This window comes from Rhinatrema bivittatum, chromosome 11 (assembly GCF_901001135.1).
Source record: "Rhinatrema bivittatum chromosome 11, aRhiBiv1.1, whole genome shotgun sequence".
In the NCBI taxonomy this organism is placed as follows: Eukaryota; Metazoa; Chordata; class Amphibia; order Gymnophiona; family Rhinatrematidae; genus Rhinatrema; species Rhinatrema bivittatum.
In genome coordinates, this window is record NC_042625.1 from 64,331,782 (window position 1) to 64,351,672 (window position 19,891).

Genomic DNA, 19,891 nt, shown 5'->3' on the forward strand with positions numbered 1-19,891 from the left:
AAGATCTAAACATTTATACCTAGAGGAAAGGTGAGATAGGGGAGATATGATAGAGACATTCACATATCTCTATGGTTTCCATGCACAGGAGGTGAACCTTTTTCAATGGAAAGGAGGCTCTAGAATGAGGGCGTATGAGATGAGGTTGAAAGAGGGCAGATTCAGGAATAATCTTAGGAAACTTTTCTTTACAGGAAGGGTCGTGGATGCATGGAATAGCTTCCCAGTGGAGGTGGTGGAGACAAAAACAGTATCTGAATTCAAGAAAGCAGGGGATAATTACAGGGGATCTCTAAGGAAGTGAAAGTTATTTGGTTGTGCTGACCTGCCTCCCTTTGACCTTTTCCTGGAAGAGATAAACTTTCTTTTGGCTGAGAAGCTGGCAACTAGAATAACAAAATATCAGGACACACTCTTTGTGCTGACCTGATACCAACTTATCCTGAGGTTTCAGTCCAGTTGTCATTTTGATGAAAGTCATAACACCAGGACTGAGAAATACTGTAAGTCACATAGAGATTTTTGAAAATTAGGTGATTAGTAAGTTAAAATAAATGAGCATTTGGGATGGGAGGTAGGAAGAGAAAATGAGAAAATTCCTAAATCAGGATAAGAAGGTTTAGAATTAGCGAAAGGGGATGAGAGTTACAAAACCAAGACCGCATTAAAATCTTCTGGCATACAGTTAGCTTGGCAACACAGCATCGGTTATTGCTGTGCGTAAGTGTGATGATTGTTTTCTTAGGATTGGGGAGGGAGGATGTGAGTTGGTTGGGACAGAGGATGGCGAAAGAAGTACATAAGGCTTTCCTTCTCTCGTCAAGCTTGACCTTGGGTCTTGGGCCTTGCTCTGAAGCTGAAGAACAATAGGCCTGCTGATAAGATTATCAGGGGCGTTAGCAGAACACATGGGGGCAGGAGGATTAGGCTACCCCCCCTCCCCCCCAGGTGTACACTCACTCACAAGGGATATCCTTTGCCTGCTGCCTTCATTAAGCTTTCTGGAAATAGAATGTGTTCTAATAATAGACAAGGCAGGCCAAATGGCAAAGAATAACAGCCAGGAGTCAAGGAAAGGAAATAGCAAAAATAAGTGAGGAGGCATTTGCCTCGGAGATTAGCTTCTAGGAAGCTGTTCATAGTTAAACTGTCTTCAGCACTCATTGCCAGGGACCGGTGCTACCAGGGAGATTTACTCTGGGCCCCTCTGGGAGACAGGAGGGGGGCGGGGCGGTGTTTCTGCCTTGCAAATCAAATCCAGAGCAGCAGTTTTCTACTGGAGGAGAGCAGTGATGTGCTAAAAGAGGATCTTGGGAGCCACTGGTTAATAATTATTTTCAAACTAAGGGCCTGATTTGCTAAGCTTTTCCCCCAGAAGACATACTGTACAATTTGGGGAGGGATGGGTAGCACACCAAAAAGAAGGAAAGAATTCTGGCACCGTCTCGGAGGGGGGGAGGAATTTGGGTTTGTGAATTACGTGTAATTCAAGGTTGTTGAGATCAGAACCCCCTAGGCTGAAAAGGAGTGTGAAGAGACAAAGAGAAGGTCTAATTTTAAACATGGACGTTTTCCAAATGGTATCTCAGTCTGGCAGAAGCTCCTGCTGAGGTCAGACTGCAGAGAGGAAGAAGGGGCTAGGTTAGAGAGCAGGATAAGAAGCAAAACACCCAGACTCAGACATGAAGACAGGTGCTAGACATCAATAATCCAATGAGGCAAACCTTACATGGGAGAATGAGAATGTGCCTCCTGCCAGAGAGAGAGCCAGGGAATGTCTCCAGTACAATAATATCTCCTTATAATTACGCTTTGTTATAATGAGCTGAAGTCTTATCTGAAAGTAATTCTTGTACAGAATTTGTTATAGCATGAAAACCCTTATTTGTAACACTTTCGGTTGGTCCCCAGACGGTTTTGTTATGAAGAGGAGGCATTGTCATTGGTATTAGCTCTGCAAGCAAGGCCCTGCTCTGAGGCTGCCTTTGTTGAGGAGACTTTTTCTGTAATTTATCAGACGTATGAAAGAATCTTGCTAAAGTGAGACAAGCTTCAGTACGTTTTCCCAGAGAGATGAATCCCTAGCTCATCTCAGGAATGGGGAGGTCCCCTGAGACAGGCCTGGTGTCTGAAGGTGGTGCAGTGTATGGAGACCCTGCTTCCATGTCAGTTTTTGGCCAGGTCACCAACCCAGAGCCTTATTGAGCTTGCTTCCGTTTCCACATTGGGGAAAATCATGGAAGATGGAGGCTGCAGGTGGATTGACCCATAAGAACAAAAGAACATGCCATACTGGGTCAGACCGAGGGTCCATCAAGCCCAGCATCCTGTTTCCAACAGTGGCCAATCCAGGCCATAAGAACCTGGCAAGTACCCAAAATCTAAGTCTATCCCATGTAACTGATATCAGTAATAACAGTGGCTATTTTCTAAGTCAGCTTAATTAATAGCAGGTAATGGACTTCTCCAAGAACTTATCCAGTCCTTTTTTGAACCCAGCTACACTAACTGCATTAACCACATCCCCTGGCAACAAATTCCAGAGTTTAATTGTGCATTGAGTGAAAGAGAACTTTCTTCAATTAGTTTTAAATGTGCCACATGCTAACTTCATGGAGTACCCTCTAGTCTTTCTATTATCTGAAAGAGTAAATAACAGATTCACATTTACCCGTTCTAGACCTCTCATGATTTTAAAGACCTCTATCATATCCCCACTCAGCCGTCTCTTCTCCAAGCTGAAAAGTCCTAACCTCTTTAGTCTTTCCTCATAGGGGAGCTGTTCCATCCCCTTTATCATTTTGGTCGCCCTTCTCTGTACCTTCTCCATCGCAACTATATCTTTTTTGAGATGTGGCGACCAGAATTATACACAAAAAGAAAATTAATGTTGCCGTAGCGTAATCTTGATGGAGAATGAATCTTCTCCTCCTCCCCTTAGTAATAAAGCTGCAGTACAACCCCAGCACTGCCCAAGGCATTCAGTTTCCTGATCCTTTGCTTCTCATCCTCCCTGTGTTCTCCTTGCTTCGTTGTTATACAAAAGGACTTTATTTCTCCCATTTTAGCTTTCCTTTTGGATTAATCTGGTGCGTCCCTTTCTCCAGGACTACCGCAACTGAGTTTTACCAGCTCCTCTTCTCTTGCAAAGGAGAGTTTGAAACAACCAAACAGACCAAATTCCTTGCACAGCCTTGTTCATGGCTGGGAAGTGCGTTCTTTCCAAATGGTTGCACGCTAGCTGGGCCAGAGGCAGTACCTCAGTGCAGGTCTGCAACAGTAAATTTTACAGGAATGGACAGGTCTACAGCTGCAGAGGGAAAAGAAAAGGAAATGGACATTTTTTTCAGCTTGGGATAAATTTATATGCCAATTACCACCAGAAGCAAATACTGTAATATATTATACCTTTCAAAACTCTACATGATCCTCTGGTCTTTATACAACCCAATGGTAATATATTATAGATGGTAAAGAGACTGCCAGCTGGTTCCACTTACCCTTGATGATACTTTTTCAACTCTATGACCCAATAGTCATACATCTGAAATATTCCAAACCCCAAGATTTATGTTAATCTCATTTTTGTTTCACAGTGCTTTGTCTGTGCTTTAATATACCAGTCAGAGAATTGTCTGTTGTACAGAGAACTGGCAAATAAAATTAGGGGAGGGCATATGCCTTCAGTGTCTCATGGCTTATCGGGTATTAAATTATATATATTTTCAAAATGTCAGTAAAAAGCATATGTAATTTTATATTAAACACCCTCCTTTTCTGGGCTTACTCTTCAGCTGTGGGTGCTGCATTCATACTTGGCTCACATCAGCAGGGCATTAGCACATGGTTTTTGCCATGTTCTGACTTCCTTGGCGCCCTAGTGAGAGAGATCATCATTGTCACGCTCCTCCAACAAGTAAGCTCAAAGCAAGTTACAAAACAACAGAGCTGGGAGGTGGGGCGGTTCTATCATTAGGCAGGGTGAGCCAGTAAAATTTTGAGGTGGCAAAAAGTGCTCCCCCCCCCCCACCCAAAAAAACCCAAACCCCACCTGTGTGGCAGCCAACTCACCCTGTATCCAGACAGAAAAGCCCACAGACGAAAACAGACAAATGGAAGCAGCACGCATTTATGACATACCCAAGGAGATCCCCAGTCCCATGGGTAGGAAGAATACAGTGGTGAGAATTTCGGATATGCTCGTGGTGCTCCCACCCCCCATGAGCAGGAAGAAGACAACAGAAGTGGCGCAAGTTTGACGTGCTTGCAGGGGTCGCAGGCCCCGCGAGCAGGAAGAAGACAGACAGCAGCAGTGTAGATTTATGACATGCCTGCGGGGATCCTAGGTCTTGCGGGCAGAAAGCCAAATCCTGAGCTGACGTTGGATTATGATATGCCCGTGGGGTTCCCTCACCCTGCGGGCAGAAAGAAAGAAGAGATATGGGTGGAGTGTAAGAGAATGGAAGGGAAGAGATGAGAAAGGGGGCTGTGAATGAGAGAGAATGGCACGGCATGAGAGAATGTAAGTGAGAGAGGGGATAGAAGGTAAAGGGGATGAGTGAAAAGGGAGGGGAGGTTAAGGAAGAGATAAGTGAGTATGTGAGAGGAGAGGGAAGGAAAGAAAAGGGGGTTGAGTGAGAGGAGATGATAGAGAAGAGAAGAGTGAGTGAGAAGGAAGGGAAAGGAGAGCAAGAAGAAGCATGTGAGTTTGCATGTGAGAGTATGAGCGGGTGTATGAGCATATGGGATGTGAGTGTGTGAGAGAACTTTTATGAGTTTGAGTATGTGGGCATTTATGTGTGTGTGAGCATGTGAGTGTGAGCCAACTTGTGTGTCTGTGTAAGAACATATGAGAGAGTGAGGGTGGAGCGCACTGTTAACCCGCGTTTGGACGCGTGTTTTCGATGCGCTAGCTTTACCCCTTATTCAGTAAGGGGTAATAGCATGTTGAATACGCGTGTCCATCCCCCCCCCCAAACTAATAGCGCCCGCAACATGCAAATGCATGTTGATGGCCCTATTAGTTATTCCCGCGTGATTCACTAAATAAAATGTGCAGCCAAGCCGCACATTTTACTTTCATAAATTAACGCCTACCCAAAGGTAGACATTAATTTCTGCCGGCACCGGGAAAGTGCACAGAAAAGCAGTAAAACTGCTTTTCTGTACACCCTCCGACTTAATATCATAGCTGTGCCAGTTCAAAGCTGTGCCAGTTCAAGGGCCTGTGTATGAGCAGGGCTGCCTTGCCCTGCATGCAGTGGCTGTCCTGGATGACCCTGAATCATCATCATCATCGTTTATGACATACCTTTCCAGCCAGGAGGTTCAAAGCATGTTACAGATGGAATGACTGCACAGTACAACATAATGATTATAACATGGTACCGGAACATGACAGACTGCCCAGCAAGCTTCTTTTGGTAGTAACTGCCGCGTCATGCAGGATATCCCCATGATTCTCTTAAGGGTAGTGGCTGCCCTCTGTGAAGTTACCCCCAAGTCTTATGATAACTATTTACAATCAAAACCAAGCAACTGCCAAACCTATAAATTACTGCTAGGCAGGATGTGCATTAAATATAAACAAACATTTGGCATAGTAGCTTACAGTAGTTAATTAACATAGTTAAAAAACATTGCCCAAGTAACTCAAGATAGTGTAGTACAGTCCAAATATGAATAGTGCAAAGATGCTAGGTGTAAGTAGTATAATAGAGTTCACGTATAAATAGTACAATAATGCTGTCTGAGGGGTTTTATACAAAGTTTTTAGTAGGGTTTGTGTTATTGGTTGGCACAAAATGCAGATTCAAAGAGCAAAATTTTCACCATTTCCTGAAGGATAGGACATCTGCGATGAGTGTGACGTGAGGTGGTAAGGAGTTCCACAGTGTCAGAACTGATACAGGTGTTGGTGAGGCTAATTGTGTTTGGGGATGGCACCTCCAGACCTGCCTGAGTTTGTGAGCACAGAGAGTGTGGGGGTATAAGGAGTGAGAGAGATCTGAGGTAGGTCAGGACCAGATTTTTGAGGGGTTTATTGGAAAAGGATTGAGAGTTTGAATTTAGTGTGGTAGAGCGTCGGGAACCAACGTAGTGTTTTAAAAGCAGGGGGTTATCTGGAATTTGTTTGCCTTGATTAGCAAGTGTTTTGAATGAGTTGCAGGTGGCAGTTTAGGGTGTTGGAAACTCCAGCATAGAGGGAGTTACAGTAGTTCAGGCAAGAGATTACCAAAGCCTGGAAGATGGCTGCAAAGGTTTTGTCATCCAGGAGGGGTCGGAACTGGTGGAAGTGGTTTTGGATACTGCTTGCATCTGGGCCTTGGTGGCAAGTTGAGAGTCTGCATAAAAGTCTAGACTCTATACTTGGAAGCTGAAGGTTAGGATTGTTCCATCAAGGATCTTTTGGGAGAGGGTGGCTGGGTTCATTTTTCCTAATCCATAGCATCTCTGTTCTTTTTGAGTTTAGGTTTAGTTTGTTTTGGTGTGACCAGTTTGCAGTTTTACTTAAGCATTTGTTCAGGTTGTTAATGGTTGAGCCTTGGTTTGTGCTGGGTGGGGTCAGTAGTTGTATCTTGTTGACACAGGAGTAGTATGTAATTTGACAGTCTCTGTTGAATTTTCCAAGGGGAGCATGTAAATGTAGAATAATGCAGGAGATAATTAGGATGGAGCCTTGTGGAACACCTTGTGGTTTACAGGAAGCTGATCTCAGGGTTACGGATTGGGCATGATCAGATAAAAAAGAAGAGAACCAAGCCAGGGCTGGACCTGCCACTTCTAGATCACTCGGTCTGGAGGTGAGGAGATTGTGGTCTGTTATGTCGAAGTGGCAGGTCCTGCCCTGGCTTGGTTCTCTGATAATGCCCAATCTGTAACCCTGAGATCAGCTCCCTGTAAACCACAAGCACTCCCCTGAGGTGTTCCACAAGGCTCCATCCTAATTATCTCCTGCATTATTCTACATTTACATGCTCCCCTTGGAAAATTCAACAGAGACTGTCAAATTACATACTACTCCTGTGTCAACAAGATACAACTACTGACCCCACCCAGCACAAACCAAGGCTCAACCATTAACAACCTGAACAAATGCTTAAGTAAAACTGCAAACTGGTCACACCAAAACAAACTAAACCTAAACTCAAAAAGAACAGAGATGCTATGGATTAGGAAAAATGAACCCAGCCACCCTCTCCCAAAAGATCCTTGATGGAACAATCCTAACCTTCAGCTTCCAAGTATAGAGTCTCAACTTGCCTCCAGGCACAGTCAAGGGTTCATGCACTAAGCAAATTATTAAGGTTTCGGTGCTCTGGTGAGGATGGAAACCAGTTTGGTAAGGGTCCAGGGTATGGGAGGTGAGCAGGTAATCAGAATTGCAATAGCACCACTTTCTCTATAATCTTGCTTAAAAAGGGGAGATTTGAGACCAGGCAGTAGTTTGGATCATTTGCGTCCAGGTTAGGTTCTTCAATGAGGGTCCTATTTGTTCTTTTTTTTCAGACAGTTTGGAAGATGGGCCTCAGTTAGTGATGCGCTGATGATGGTCTAGACGTGGTGAAGTAGTCTGGATTTGGCTAGTTTGGTTTGTCTGGTAACCCTGACCTGGCTTCCCCTCCCTGACAGGTTAATGGCAATGCTAGGAAAGCCTCACAAGGATCAAGTCTGAGCCAGTCTTGGCTTTCCCCTTTGTATATGTGGACTTCTGATTTCCCTAAGAAGACGAGGTCTACATGTCCATACCTGTCTAGGGCTGAAAGTTTAAAACCAAGACTGGCTTAGCCTGTTTTTGGTAACCTGGAGTTACCTGATAACTTTTTGTAGAACAGCCTGCTCTGACAGGCTCTATTCCTTAAATACGAAACCGCCTGAGATTTCGATCAGCCCTTTAAATTGTGTATTAATCTGCATATACAGATCTGAAGACTTTCTCTTTTAGGAAGTCCTTGGGAGAGGGTGAGGGGCACCGTTCCTGCTCAGGACGATAGGTGGGAGCTTATTTCTACAGCTGGAAGTAGCTGGTAGGAAAGGCAACAAATGAATTGCTCGGCATAAACCCTCGCTTTTGTGACTCCACTCCAGCGTCACTCCTCTTGTTCCAAGCATCAGAATCATTTGCATTTAGACAGTGCCTTTCATTCAAAGCAGCCGTAAAGCAGGATGCTTCAGAAACATGCATGCAGCTGCCTCTGATGTAGAGTGCCTGGCTATCAGCTTTTCTAGCAGGATCTGCACAGTGGCTTCAGAAGGGAAGACTTGACCAACGCATGGTTGTGTAAAATGAGGTGCAAGATACGAAAGTGACTCCCTAAAGTTACACAAGAAATCAGGAGGAGGACAGGGTTTGAACCCAAAAGCCCTGAACCATCTCTGGACTTGTGCTTCAGCAATCTTAAGCACTAAAGCACCACCACAGCTCCTTCCCCATGCAGGAATGTTATGGAGAGGCGGAAGGAACGTCTTTGTCCCTGAAGGATCCGCTAGCTAGGAATTGTCTGGGCAAATATTCAATATAATTTGGAAACCTACCTCTCAACGACCTCCAGCCCATCAGGGACACTATATGCCACTCATAGTATTTCAGCTTTCAGTTCTGGACATTGTAGAATTTGTAGTCTTGGATTTTGTATTGAGAACTCCCAGTTATTAAAGTAAGCACAAGTTTGAAAATTTCCAGAGGGATTGGTATATGTGAGAGGTAAAACTGTCAGATGTCACAACTTGAGGAAACCAGAATACTCAAAGTCATATTAACAGGGGAAATGCTGGCACTGTTGTCTGGGACTGAGGATGTGATGGGAGTTGGGGGGAGTCAGATGAGAGTGAGGAAAAGACTGGAGTGAGTGTGAGTTAGATGACAGTAAGGAGTTCTCTTTGGCAGATGAATGGTGCTGGGGCGTTGTATAGCAGGTACATTTGAAGAGAATAAACTGTGGTCTGCTGCAGATATGATGTTGCTTATGTGCTCCAAGTCCCAATTGCTTCTCTAAGGTGGGGATGACCCTGTGGGCTTTCCTGACCCTTGTTGCTTTTATATAAGACAGGTCTGGTCCATATTTTCTCCATATCTATTCCTCTAGCATACCGGCACAAGAGGTTTCACTGTGTCTTAACTGAAGTTCCTTTCTCTGCCTTTTCTTTCACATTAATCAGGATCACAAGAGCCACAGGGCCCTTTTGTTCCAAGAGGAGAACCTGGAAGCCGTGGTGCATCAGGGGTTCCTGGAGCTAAGGGACCCCCTGGGCCTCCAGGTGAGTGATGGATATTTTCTGTGCTGAGCACGTAGTGTGGATGCAGGTGTGGGCATAGGGAAGCAAATGAAAAGCGAGTGAAAGGGAAAGCATGAGAGGAGGCAGAACATGAACGTAAGAGAGCGAGTGAATGTTGATGATGGACATATCTGGGAACATTTGAGTTACGATCGCCCTGAGATTGCTGTTGATATGGGGCGGAGAAGGGAAGAAAAGGAATGCATATTAGCTTTCTCTTCTGTCACCCCCACTCCCGCACCTGCTAATCCACACTGCCTCTCTCTCCACACCACCACCACCACTTTTCCTCCATTCGTTTGACCCCAGAATTCTTCCCCTTCCTACTTTCCTGACACCAGCATTCTTTCCCCCACCCCCGATAAGTCACAGCACCCCGACTTCTGCTCCCTCACTCTACCTTCAGCTGTGTCTGTTGCAGCCCCTCTCCCCCAGTTTCTACCTACATACTGCCTGCAGTGAGTGCTCCAGACTCGCCCCTCTTCTCGTGTTCCCTGCAGGCTTCCTGAGGAAGAGGTGTGTGTCTGTGTGTGTGTGTGGGGGGGAGGGGGGAGTGAGGTGAGGTTGGAGCAAGTGAACGTCATTCAGAGCAGAAAACAATCGCTGTGGTCCCTTCTCCTGGTCCTTTCCACCTATTCCCTGCTACCTTCCTTATGAAGAGGGGCTGGAGCTTCAAGGTGTTTCCCCAGAGATAAACAATTGATACAGATTCCCCAAATCTCTACATGAAATCCCCAGTTTCCAGGTATGATGATGGAGAGACTAAGTGAAAAAGGAGGAGGGAAGAGAGTGAGCATATAAGAGGAGCTTTTAAGGGTGGAGAGAGTGAGTCTGCAAAAGCCAAAAGGAGAGTGAGCATAGGAGTGTTTGGGGGTAAATGAGAATGAGGGGGGAGAGTGAAGATATGGAAATGAATGTAGGATATCAGGGGAGGATGAGAGGGCTGTAGTCCCTCCTATACCTCTCTGGGTGTCCATTACATTTGCATCATTTTCAGGGCTGCCTTGCCTCTGGCTGTGTAGAGTTAAATGTTCATTTCCATTTGTAGAATGCTGCTTTTAACTTTTGGAACTGCAGCTCACTTTTCCCCTTAATATTTCAAAATCCCCAGAATGTGGGCTTCAGGCTCTCGCCAGTGTCAGCTTGGACCTTGTTGCTTGATGGATGTCAACCTGGCCCTTGAGCCCTTTGTCTCTTTCTTTCCCTATTTCTTCACCCTTTGTTTTCTTTCGGTGTATTTATTAGAGAAGAAACTCCACTTTGTAGACAGTCACAGTTATAGTGGAAATTCCTTTCTCAGGCTGCTTTGATGGGCAAATGACTAAGTTAAACCGTCTGTTCTGTCCTCTAATTAGTAAGGCAAAAAGACTATAATTCAGAACTACATCATAATACATAAAAAAGAAGAGACAGAAACGGGGATGGGCTTTATTCCCTGCACTATGTGATGCAGAGAGATAGAAGGGATTGAAATTCCTTGGGATGGTCTTTATTCCCTGCACTGTATGATACAGTGAGATAGAACAAACAGAAATGACTGGGTATGGTCTTTGTTTCCTGCACCATGTGATGCAGTGAGATAGAAGGGACAGAAAAGCCTGGGGATGGTCTTTGGTCCCTGCACTGTATGATACAGTGAGATAGAAGGGACAGAAATGACTGGGTATGGTGTTTGTTTCCCGCACCATGTGATGCAGTGAGATAGAAGGGATAGAATGCTGGGGATTGTTCTTCATTCCCTGTAGTGTGTGAAACACTGAGATAGAAGGACAGAAATGCCTGGGGATGGTCTTTATTACCTGCATTGTGTGTGATGCAGTGAGCTAGAAGGGACAGAAATGCCTGGGGAGTCTTCATTCCCTGCACCATGTGATGCAGTGAAATAGAAGGGACAGAAATGCCTGGGGATGGTCTTTATTTCTTGTGGTGTGTGATGCAGTGAGACAGAAGTAGGATAGAAAGGCCTGTGGCATATTTTTCTTATTTCAGATAAAAATGGGGGAAATTCATTCTGTCCTGGCAGTTGTGTTGCCAGACATGCTGATTAATGTGGATGTCTCTGAAGGTCATATTTATCTTCCATGAACATTTCATTTCCAGAATTTTGCTTCAACACTTACAATTTGCAGAGTAGAATATTTTCCTAAGGGTGAACATTTAGTTAACAGAGAAGTGTTATCGCCCTGTATGTCCAAAATAGCTTAAGTTAGCACGTTTTAGAGTAAAATGACCCAGACCGAGGACTCTAATGCTCATCCCAGTACCTGCAGTTCTTCATCTCAAAAGGAAGGTCAGGACTACAGCTACTACGGTGTGAGGAAATATGAGTAAAGTGACAGAAGAGCGCCATGCCATAAGAGGAAAGCAGAGCCAGTCTTAGTTTCCCCCCACTACATGCATGGACTGGAAGTTCTCTGGGAGCAGGGCAAAGTACATGACCACTTATGGGGACACCTGCTGGCTGAGCCAGAAACAGCATCATAAATAGCTTCAAATTTCAGAAGGGAGCTGCAGTGTACTCTGTCACTGCAGATCTTGAAATGGGATGTGAGCATTAATGGAAGACTGCAGTACTGAATAGGGGAGATGAATAGGAGGAACCTCGCACAAAAGGATTTTTGAGAGTTTGAGATTGTTTCAGCTTGCCCAGGTTTACAAGTAAAGTTCATTCCTGTCATGGTATTGCTCAAAAACCAGATTAGTAAATCACTCAAAAAGCCCTAAATCATAGACAACTGGGGAAAATAACAGGAACCCACCCTGGAAAGCTTAAAGATACAATTAATGCAAAAAGTATATATATTTGTAGGACCATTTCAAAAGCAGCCTGATTATGATGAATTAAGACTGCACTTAGAAATTAGATCCATGTTGCTATATTTTTTTTAATGTATTTTTATAATCCAATGCACTTAAAAACCAATAGTGTTACTGTCCAATCAAGACATGGAGCGGAGCATTTTCACTATCTGGACTTGGTTCTCTTGTTTCTGAGTTTAGTACAAGTTGCTCCACAAGTTGCTCCACAACTGAGTTTAGTACAAGTTGCTCCACAACTTGTACTAAACTCAGAAACAAGAGAACCAAGTCCAGATAGTGAAAATGCTCCGCTCAGTTCCTCATTCTTAAGGAAAACATATCCAAGTAATGGGAATACTTTGCTCAGTTCTTAATGTGTCACCCTGACACAGTGCCATATTTCGTAATAACCTGCATCAGGGGGTTCTGTCCAAGCCCATTAAGGATTCTCTCACGCCTCCACATTCAGACATAACTCAGTGCAACAGTCCTTCAAGTCTTCATTTTAAAAGTCACTAAAAATGGAGGAAAGACGCTATGTTTAAAGGGAAACTGAATGTAATTAAAAAACAGATATAGAAGTAAAAATCTGAAACGCTTGATCTCATATGACCTAATACCATTCCTGTTGTTCATTTAAACCAGCAAGAGACACTGATCCCAACGAGAAAATCGAAAAATGATCCCGTTTATTTAACAATCTTTGTTTGATCCTTCCCCATACAGTAAGACAAACATGTTCAATGACCATTCCTTTTAAATCTGGGAAGGTATGTTGTTTTTGTAAACAGTGGGGAAACAATAGGCACAAAAACCTTAGAAGTCCACAAACAACGTTTGTTCTCTGTGAGTTGCACATGAACACTGCATTTAGCACAATCAATGTATATATGAGGTTGCAGGGGCATTGGATAACATAAATAATGCCTAATTATGAATAGTCAGTGTAATTCTTAAGAGAAACAATGTGCTCCAAGCTTGGATGTATCCACTGAGTGCAAGCGATATTATTGTTGCATATAGAGCAGTGCCCACAAGCTTGATGACCACCCTCTTTCTCGGGAGACCCAGGATTGCTCTCAGAGAGGAAAGAATGCACCACCATATCCTAATATTACAACCATGAGAGAAAGCAATCCTGGGGAAGTCTTGGGAAACCTGATGCAGAGCTAATACATGCCAATATTTTTTTCGTAATGTTGATAACACCGTTAACATTGCTGCTATAACGTAGAACACAAGTTAAATCCTGTTGTTCTTCCTTAAGTTTATACTGTAGGAGAAGAAACTGATTAGCAAAGAGGGCTCTCTTATATGCTTTTTTGACCACAGACCAAGGGTATCCACAGAATAGAAAGCGATGAACCATGTCATAAGCTTGAATTTTGTATTCTTCCACTGTTGAATAAACTTGTCTTAGCCACAGGAACTGGCTTACTGGTAGACTGTTTTTAAGATTAGTAGGATGACAGCTACTGTAAGTTAGTAAATTGTTCCAATTAGCATCTTTGTAAAACAACATGGTGAAGACACCTGACCCTTGTTTGACAACAATATCAAAAAAAGCAATTTGTGTATGATCATAATGAATAGTAAATTTCAAATCAATATCCAGACCATTCAACCAATTACGAAACTGTAGCAAGGAGGTTTCATCAACCAACCAACCAAAGTAAATGTCCATCAATATATCTCCGTAATGAACTCAAAAAAATATTTCTCTCCTCAGGCTTATAAATCCTGTCTTTTAAAAAAAGTCTTTTAAAAAAGCAAAAAATACTGGGAAAGAGTAAATGAGATGATTGTAAATGCCATATACACGAAACTGATTGCAGCCCTTTGTGGGCAAGAGCCAGACGATTGTAATAGCACATTATTTTCTGATACGATTTCCCATAAATATTTTGATATTATTTAAATGAAGAGAGTGTGAGAGATTGGTTCCTCTAATACTGTGGTTTGTTTTTTGTATCAATATATCTCTGCCACAATTTAATGTTTTTAAATCACAGTGACTCGTAAAGGAATTGATCCTCAAAATCCATAATGTAAAGATTGGCTTCGTCTGGAGCTACTGTGGACCCCATAGCCACCCCCTGAATTGCATATAGAACTTGGAATCAAAACAAAAATAGCTCTGTGTTAGCATGATATAGGCAAGTTCCATCAGGAAAAACGTGGGAATAAATTGTGGACAAGGTCTTGTTCACACTGTATCTGAAGAAAAGAGGAGCAAGCATAAGCATTGTCAAGTTAAGTGTAAAACACGGATAAGGCAGGCTAAGAAAGAATTTGAAATGACATTTGCCATAGAGGCAAAAACTCATAATAAAAACTTTTTTAAATATATCTGAAGCAAGAAACCTGTGAGGGAGTCATTTGGACCGTTAGATGACCGAGGGGTTAAAGGAGCTCTTAGGGAACATAAGGCCATTGCAGAAAGACTAAATGAATTGTTTGCTTCTGTGTTTACTAATGAGGATGTTCGGGAGATACCAGTTCCAGAGATGGTTTTCAAGGGTGATGAGGCAGATGACTGAACCAAATCACTATGAACCTGAAAGATGTAGCAGGCCAGATTGACAAAGTAAAGAATAGCAAAACACCTGGACTGGTTGGTATGCACCCCAGGGTTCTGGAGGAACTCGAAAATAAAATTTCTGATCTATTAGTTAAAATTTGTAACCTGTCATTAAAATCATCCATTGTACCTGAAGACTGGAGGGTGGCCAATGTAACCCAAATATTTAAAAAGGGCTCCAGGGGAGATCTGGGAAACTATAGACCAGTGAGCCTGACTTCAGTGCTGGGAAAAATAGTGGAAACTATTCTAAAGATCAAAATCATAGAGCATATAGAAAGACATGGTTTAATGGATTTACCCAAGGAAAGTCTTGCCTAACAAATCTGCTTCACTTTTTGAAGGGGTTAATAAACATGTGGATAAAGGTGAACCGGTAGATGTAGTGTATTTAGATTTTAGGAAGGCGTTTGACAAAGTCCCTCATGAGAGGCTTCCAAGAAAACTAAAAAGTCATGGGATAAGAGGCGATGATGTCCTTTCGTGGATTACAAACTGGTTAAAAGACAGGAAGCATAGAGTAGGATTAAATGGTCAATTTTCTCAGTGGAAAAGGGTAAACAGTGGAGTGCTTCAGGGATCTGTACTTGGACCAGTTCTTTTCAATATATTTATAAATGATCTGGAAAGGAATATGATGAGTGAGGTAATCAAATTTGCAGATGATACAAAATTATTCAGAGTAGTTAAATCACAAGCAGATTGTCATAAATTGCAGGAGGACCCTTGCGAGACTGGAAAATCAGGCATCCAAATGGCAGATGAAAATTAATGTGGACAAGTGCAAGGTGATGCATATAACGAAAAGTAACCTATGCTGTAGTTACACAATGTTAGGTTCCATATTAGGAGCTACCACCCAGGAAGGAGATCTAGGCATTGTAGTGGATAATACATTGAAATCGTCAGCTCAGTGTACTGCGGCAGTCTAAATGCCTCTGTATTGCTCCATAGCGAGACCGTACAGTTCTGGTCGCCATATCTCAAAAAAGATATAGTTGCACTGGAGAAGGTACAGAGAAGGGTGACCAAAATGATAAAGTGGATGGAACAGCACTCCTATGAGGAAAGGCTGAAGAGGTTAGGACTGTTCAGCTTGAAGAAGAGACGGTTGAGGGGGGATATGATAGAGGTCTTTAAAATTATTTGAGGTGTAGAACGGGTAAATGTGAATCGGTTACTTTTTCGGATAATAGAAGGACAAGGGGGCACTCCATGAAGTTAGCAAGTAGCACATTTAAAACTAATCGCAGAAAATTATTTTTCACTCAACACACAATTAAGTTCTGGAATTTGTTGCCAGAGGATGTGGTTAGTACAGTTAGTGTAGCTGGGTTTAAAAAAGGTTTGGATAAATTCTTGGAGGAGAAGTCCATTAACTGCTATTAATCAAGCTGACTTAGGGAATAGCCACTGCTATTACTGGCATCAGTAGTGTGAGATCTACTTAGTTGTTTGGGTACTTGCCAGGTATTTGTAGCCTGGATTGGCCACTGTTGGAAACAGAATGCTGGGCTTGATGGACCTTTGGTCTGACCCAGTATAGGCATGTTCTTATGTTCTTGTTGGCAGTATTTTGTTGATTAAATCCAAGGCTGCCCTCAGCCGTACATTCATATATAAGGCCTCCACATCTAGAGTAACCTCTAAATAATCACTTGGAAGGTCATTAATGTCCTGTAAAAGAACCAACATTTACGATGTGTCTTGTACAAATAAATGAGCCTGTATGACAAACAATTTGAGGAAACAATCCAAAAAATATCTACCTCTGACACAATACTATTGGGTGCCAGCAGGTTAAGCCAGATTTTTATGTATTTTTGGTACTGCATACAGTGTGGGAATAATAGGATGCTCCATCTTAAGAAACCACCCTTCTTTAACGGTAAGAAATCCCAACTGAGAACCATGGTTGACTACAGTGTAGATCCTGCTCTGTATATCTAAAGTTGGATCAGCAATGACCAGTTGATAACGAGTGTCTGTAAACTGATGCTGAATCTCAGACATATATTGACCACAATTCTGTAGGACCATTGCCTCTTGTCTGCTGGTTTAACAGCCACTTCATTATTATTAGCAAGTGCTAGCAATGCCTGTCGCTCTGTGTATTGTATATATTAGAAAATTGCTTCTTACGGTAACTGGGGCGGTGCAGCGATTCTTCTAACTAGGTCAGGTTGTTCAATGCCAATTCCATATGTGGAAACATGCGGATCAAGAGGCCCAGGATATACTTCTGATATGTCCAGAGATGACTCTTCTTTGTTGTAGAAAAACAATTTGATCTGTAATGTGCGGAAGAACAGAACTAAATCAACCTGGCATAAAACAAATCATGGCTAACCATAGGTACAAACGATATCCCCTTATTAAGTGCCTTATAGGTATCAGTGGAAAAGGTAATATTGGTTAAATTAATTACCAGGCGATCGGTCTATGCCAATCCTGATTTCCCAAGTAACGATGACCCCTGGGTGTCCGATGTGGTCTGGAGCCCCCACTGCCACCATCTAAAAAAGGCTGAGGAGCATGAGATATAGTATCTTCTTCACTTCTGCTATGAGAATCTTCAGATGAACTGACAAAAGTAACATGTTTACGACGGGTGGGCTCTGCATTGAATCTCCATGTATAAACATGATGAGATGTATAATTCTGTTCATCTCTTTTAAACTTCTGAATTTATATAGTGTTTCAGTTGTGATCTAAACTGAACAATAACTGATTCTAATTGCCTAAATGAAACAATATACACCTCCATGTTCAAATTAGATTGTAAGCATGTTTTAATATCTTCCATTTCAATAAGCAGAGTCAATAGACACCTTCATCAGGTCAAGGGATGGAAGTCCATTTATCAGTAAAGTCCTGGTCTTCTTGAAAAATCCTGGGCTCTTTTTGCACCCATAACCCACGGGGAATCATTTGTCATTTAATATATTTCACCAGCATGGCTTGATGTAATTCTGCCTTTGATAGTCTTTTGGAAATCAATGTAAAGTCAGATAAAACAGTGGAAGTGTCCAAAGATTCAGTAATGTCAAATAAAGAAGTTTGTTTAATTACATCTCCCTCCTGCTGATCAAGGAAACTGAAGATTTGCTTCCATTCACCCTGCATCTCCCCCATATTAGGGCTCGAAAAAATAGATTAGTAAATCACTCAAAAAGCCCAAAACCACAGTGAACCGAGGAAAATAATAGGAACTCACCAAACAAAACACAAGCTTGGTGTAACACCAAGAACTGAGTTGAATATTTTCACTATCTGGACTTGACCTCTTGTTTCCAAGTTTGGTACAAATTGTTCCATGACTTGATTGGACTGTCACATTATTGTTTATTAAGTGCATTGGATTACAACAATGCATGAAAATATATAGCAACATGGACCTAATTTCTATGTGTAGTCTTAATTCATCATAATCAGGTTACTTTTGAAACAGTCCTACAAATATATATATTTTTTGTATGAATTATATCTTTAAGCTTTCCAGGGAGATTGTGTTTTGTGTGGTGAATGTTCAATAACTAGCTATATTTGGAGGTACTACCCTGAGAGAAACCATTTAAATGTTCTGAATGCGAGAAAAGCTTCTTATACAAATCTTATCTGAGACAACATGAAAGTATCTACACAGGATCAGGGCCACTGACCTGATGAAAATGAACTTCTAAGCACTCCTGAAAATGTTGCGTATTGATATTACACCCTATGAGCTCCAGAAGGAGCCTTTCTTTGGCACAATGCAATTCTTAAGAGGAGCATTAGCAGTAAATTTGAAAGACACAGATCATACTCAAGACACCCTAGCTTAAGAGCAAAGTTCATTCCTTTCATGTTACGCACAAAACAAACCCTGTTTGGAGACACTACACTGAGAATATCAACTCCTCGTAGACGCACAATCACTAACCAGTGACAGTTTGATACTTTTGGCACTTCTGATGTATGCCTGGGTGATGCCACACAGTGGCTGTTTAGTGCTTGAAACATGAAATCCTCTGAAATCCTGTGACTTCTGTCTCTGTGCACCATTTATATACTGAAGATTGCCCTAACTCAATGCAGCCAAAAGTCTGCACCTTCTTCCACAGTGCTCGACTATTGCGAGGAGACATTCCCAGGGACGTTTTTAGGCCAGGGGAGGAAGATGACACAAGTAGATGGTATTTTCAACTCTACATGCATCATTTTCTACGAAAAAAGTACCCACAGCAAAAGCAAGTACCATTGTCCCAGGACCCTTTGTACCCATGACAATTTTTAAAGCAAAAGAATGTGCATACTTTTGCTTTCAAAATTGGGGCAAAGTCTGTGGATAAAAAATTCCAAAATGCACAGTTTGAAAACTGCCCCCCTTAAAGAAAAAAAAAACAAGACTCACAACAGCCATGGAAAAACAGGACAAGGACCAGAATCACCTATTGGCCATAGTCCTGGTGATGCGGTGATTTGTTTCTTCGGTACAGGGTATGAAAGCACTGATCAAGACTGCTGCTGAAAGGGAAACTCAAAATAACCTTCCTAGTGTCCTGGCTGGTACCCCATGGGTAGGGTAGGAGCCCAGACATTAAGGACCTCTGCTCTTGCCACTGTATATTCAACTGCAGAATATGTTTTTCCACTATGGGATTAGTCAGTCCACACCATCCTTGTTCATGTGTAACTTAAATTCCACAGTGTATATCACTACTGGCATTTTCCAATCAACAAATCTCCCTTGAGGCGTATTTCACCCTGCCCCTCCATGTACACACCCTTTCCCCCAGAAAGCTCCTGGAGAGGCTCTGCTCTTTGTCAAGCCGGCTCCCATTTAACAGTTCTTGAAACCTTCCTGTGATGTGTCTCCTAACATACCATGCCATATGGATATTCCCATCAAATGAAGAAGTAGTAGCTAAGGACCTGGGGCCAGGAGGATTGGCAGGCAAAATCATCACTTTGAAACCCCTACGTAATCTCAGACCCCCCAGGGTTTGCACAGCTGATTTCAATTTTTCATGGCAACTGTGGGCTCTCCTAAATCATTTCTGGACTGGCTCAGGTCTCTGCACAGCCATTCAACAGCAGGGGCGTTTGGTGGACTACACAGGCCGCAGCTGCAGTGCAGTTCAAGCCATTACCTCACTGTTGAGCTACTGCCCTGGAGAGCCTTTTCTTCCAAGTACATGAGGGATTTGTAACCTTGAGCCAAGGCAGTAGCGAGTGTCACTTTCAGGAGAGAGC

The 19,891-nt window shown here is 42.6% G+C and overlaps 1 protein-coding gene across 4 annotated transcripts in view; it reads left to right on the forward strand.

Annotated features, from left to right (window-relative positions):
* LOC115073549 (EMI domain-containing protein 1-like) overlaps positions 1 to 19,891 on the forward strand; it is a 231,785-nt gene that overhangs the window by 174,696 nt on the left and 37,198 nt on the right. For all 4 annotated transcript variants that reach the window (XM_029572076.1, XM_029572077.1, XM_029572074.1 and 1 more), the window contains exon 7: positions 9,160 to 9,258. In XM_029572076.1, coding sequence (XP_029427936.1) covers positions 9,160 to 9,258 — 99 coding nt within the window. The remainder of the gene's footprint in view (positions 1 to 9,159; positions 9,259 to 19,891) is intronic.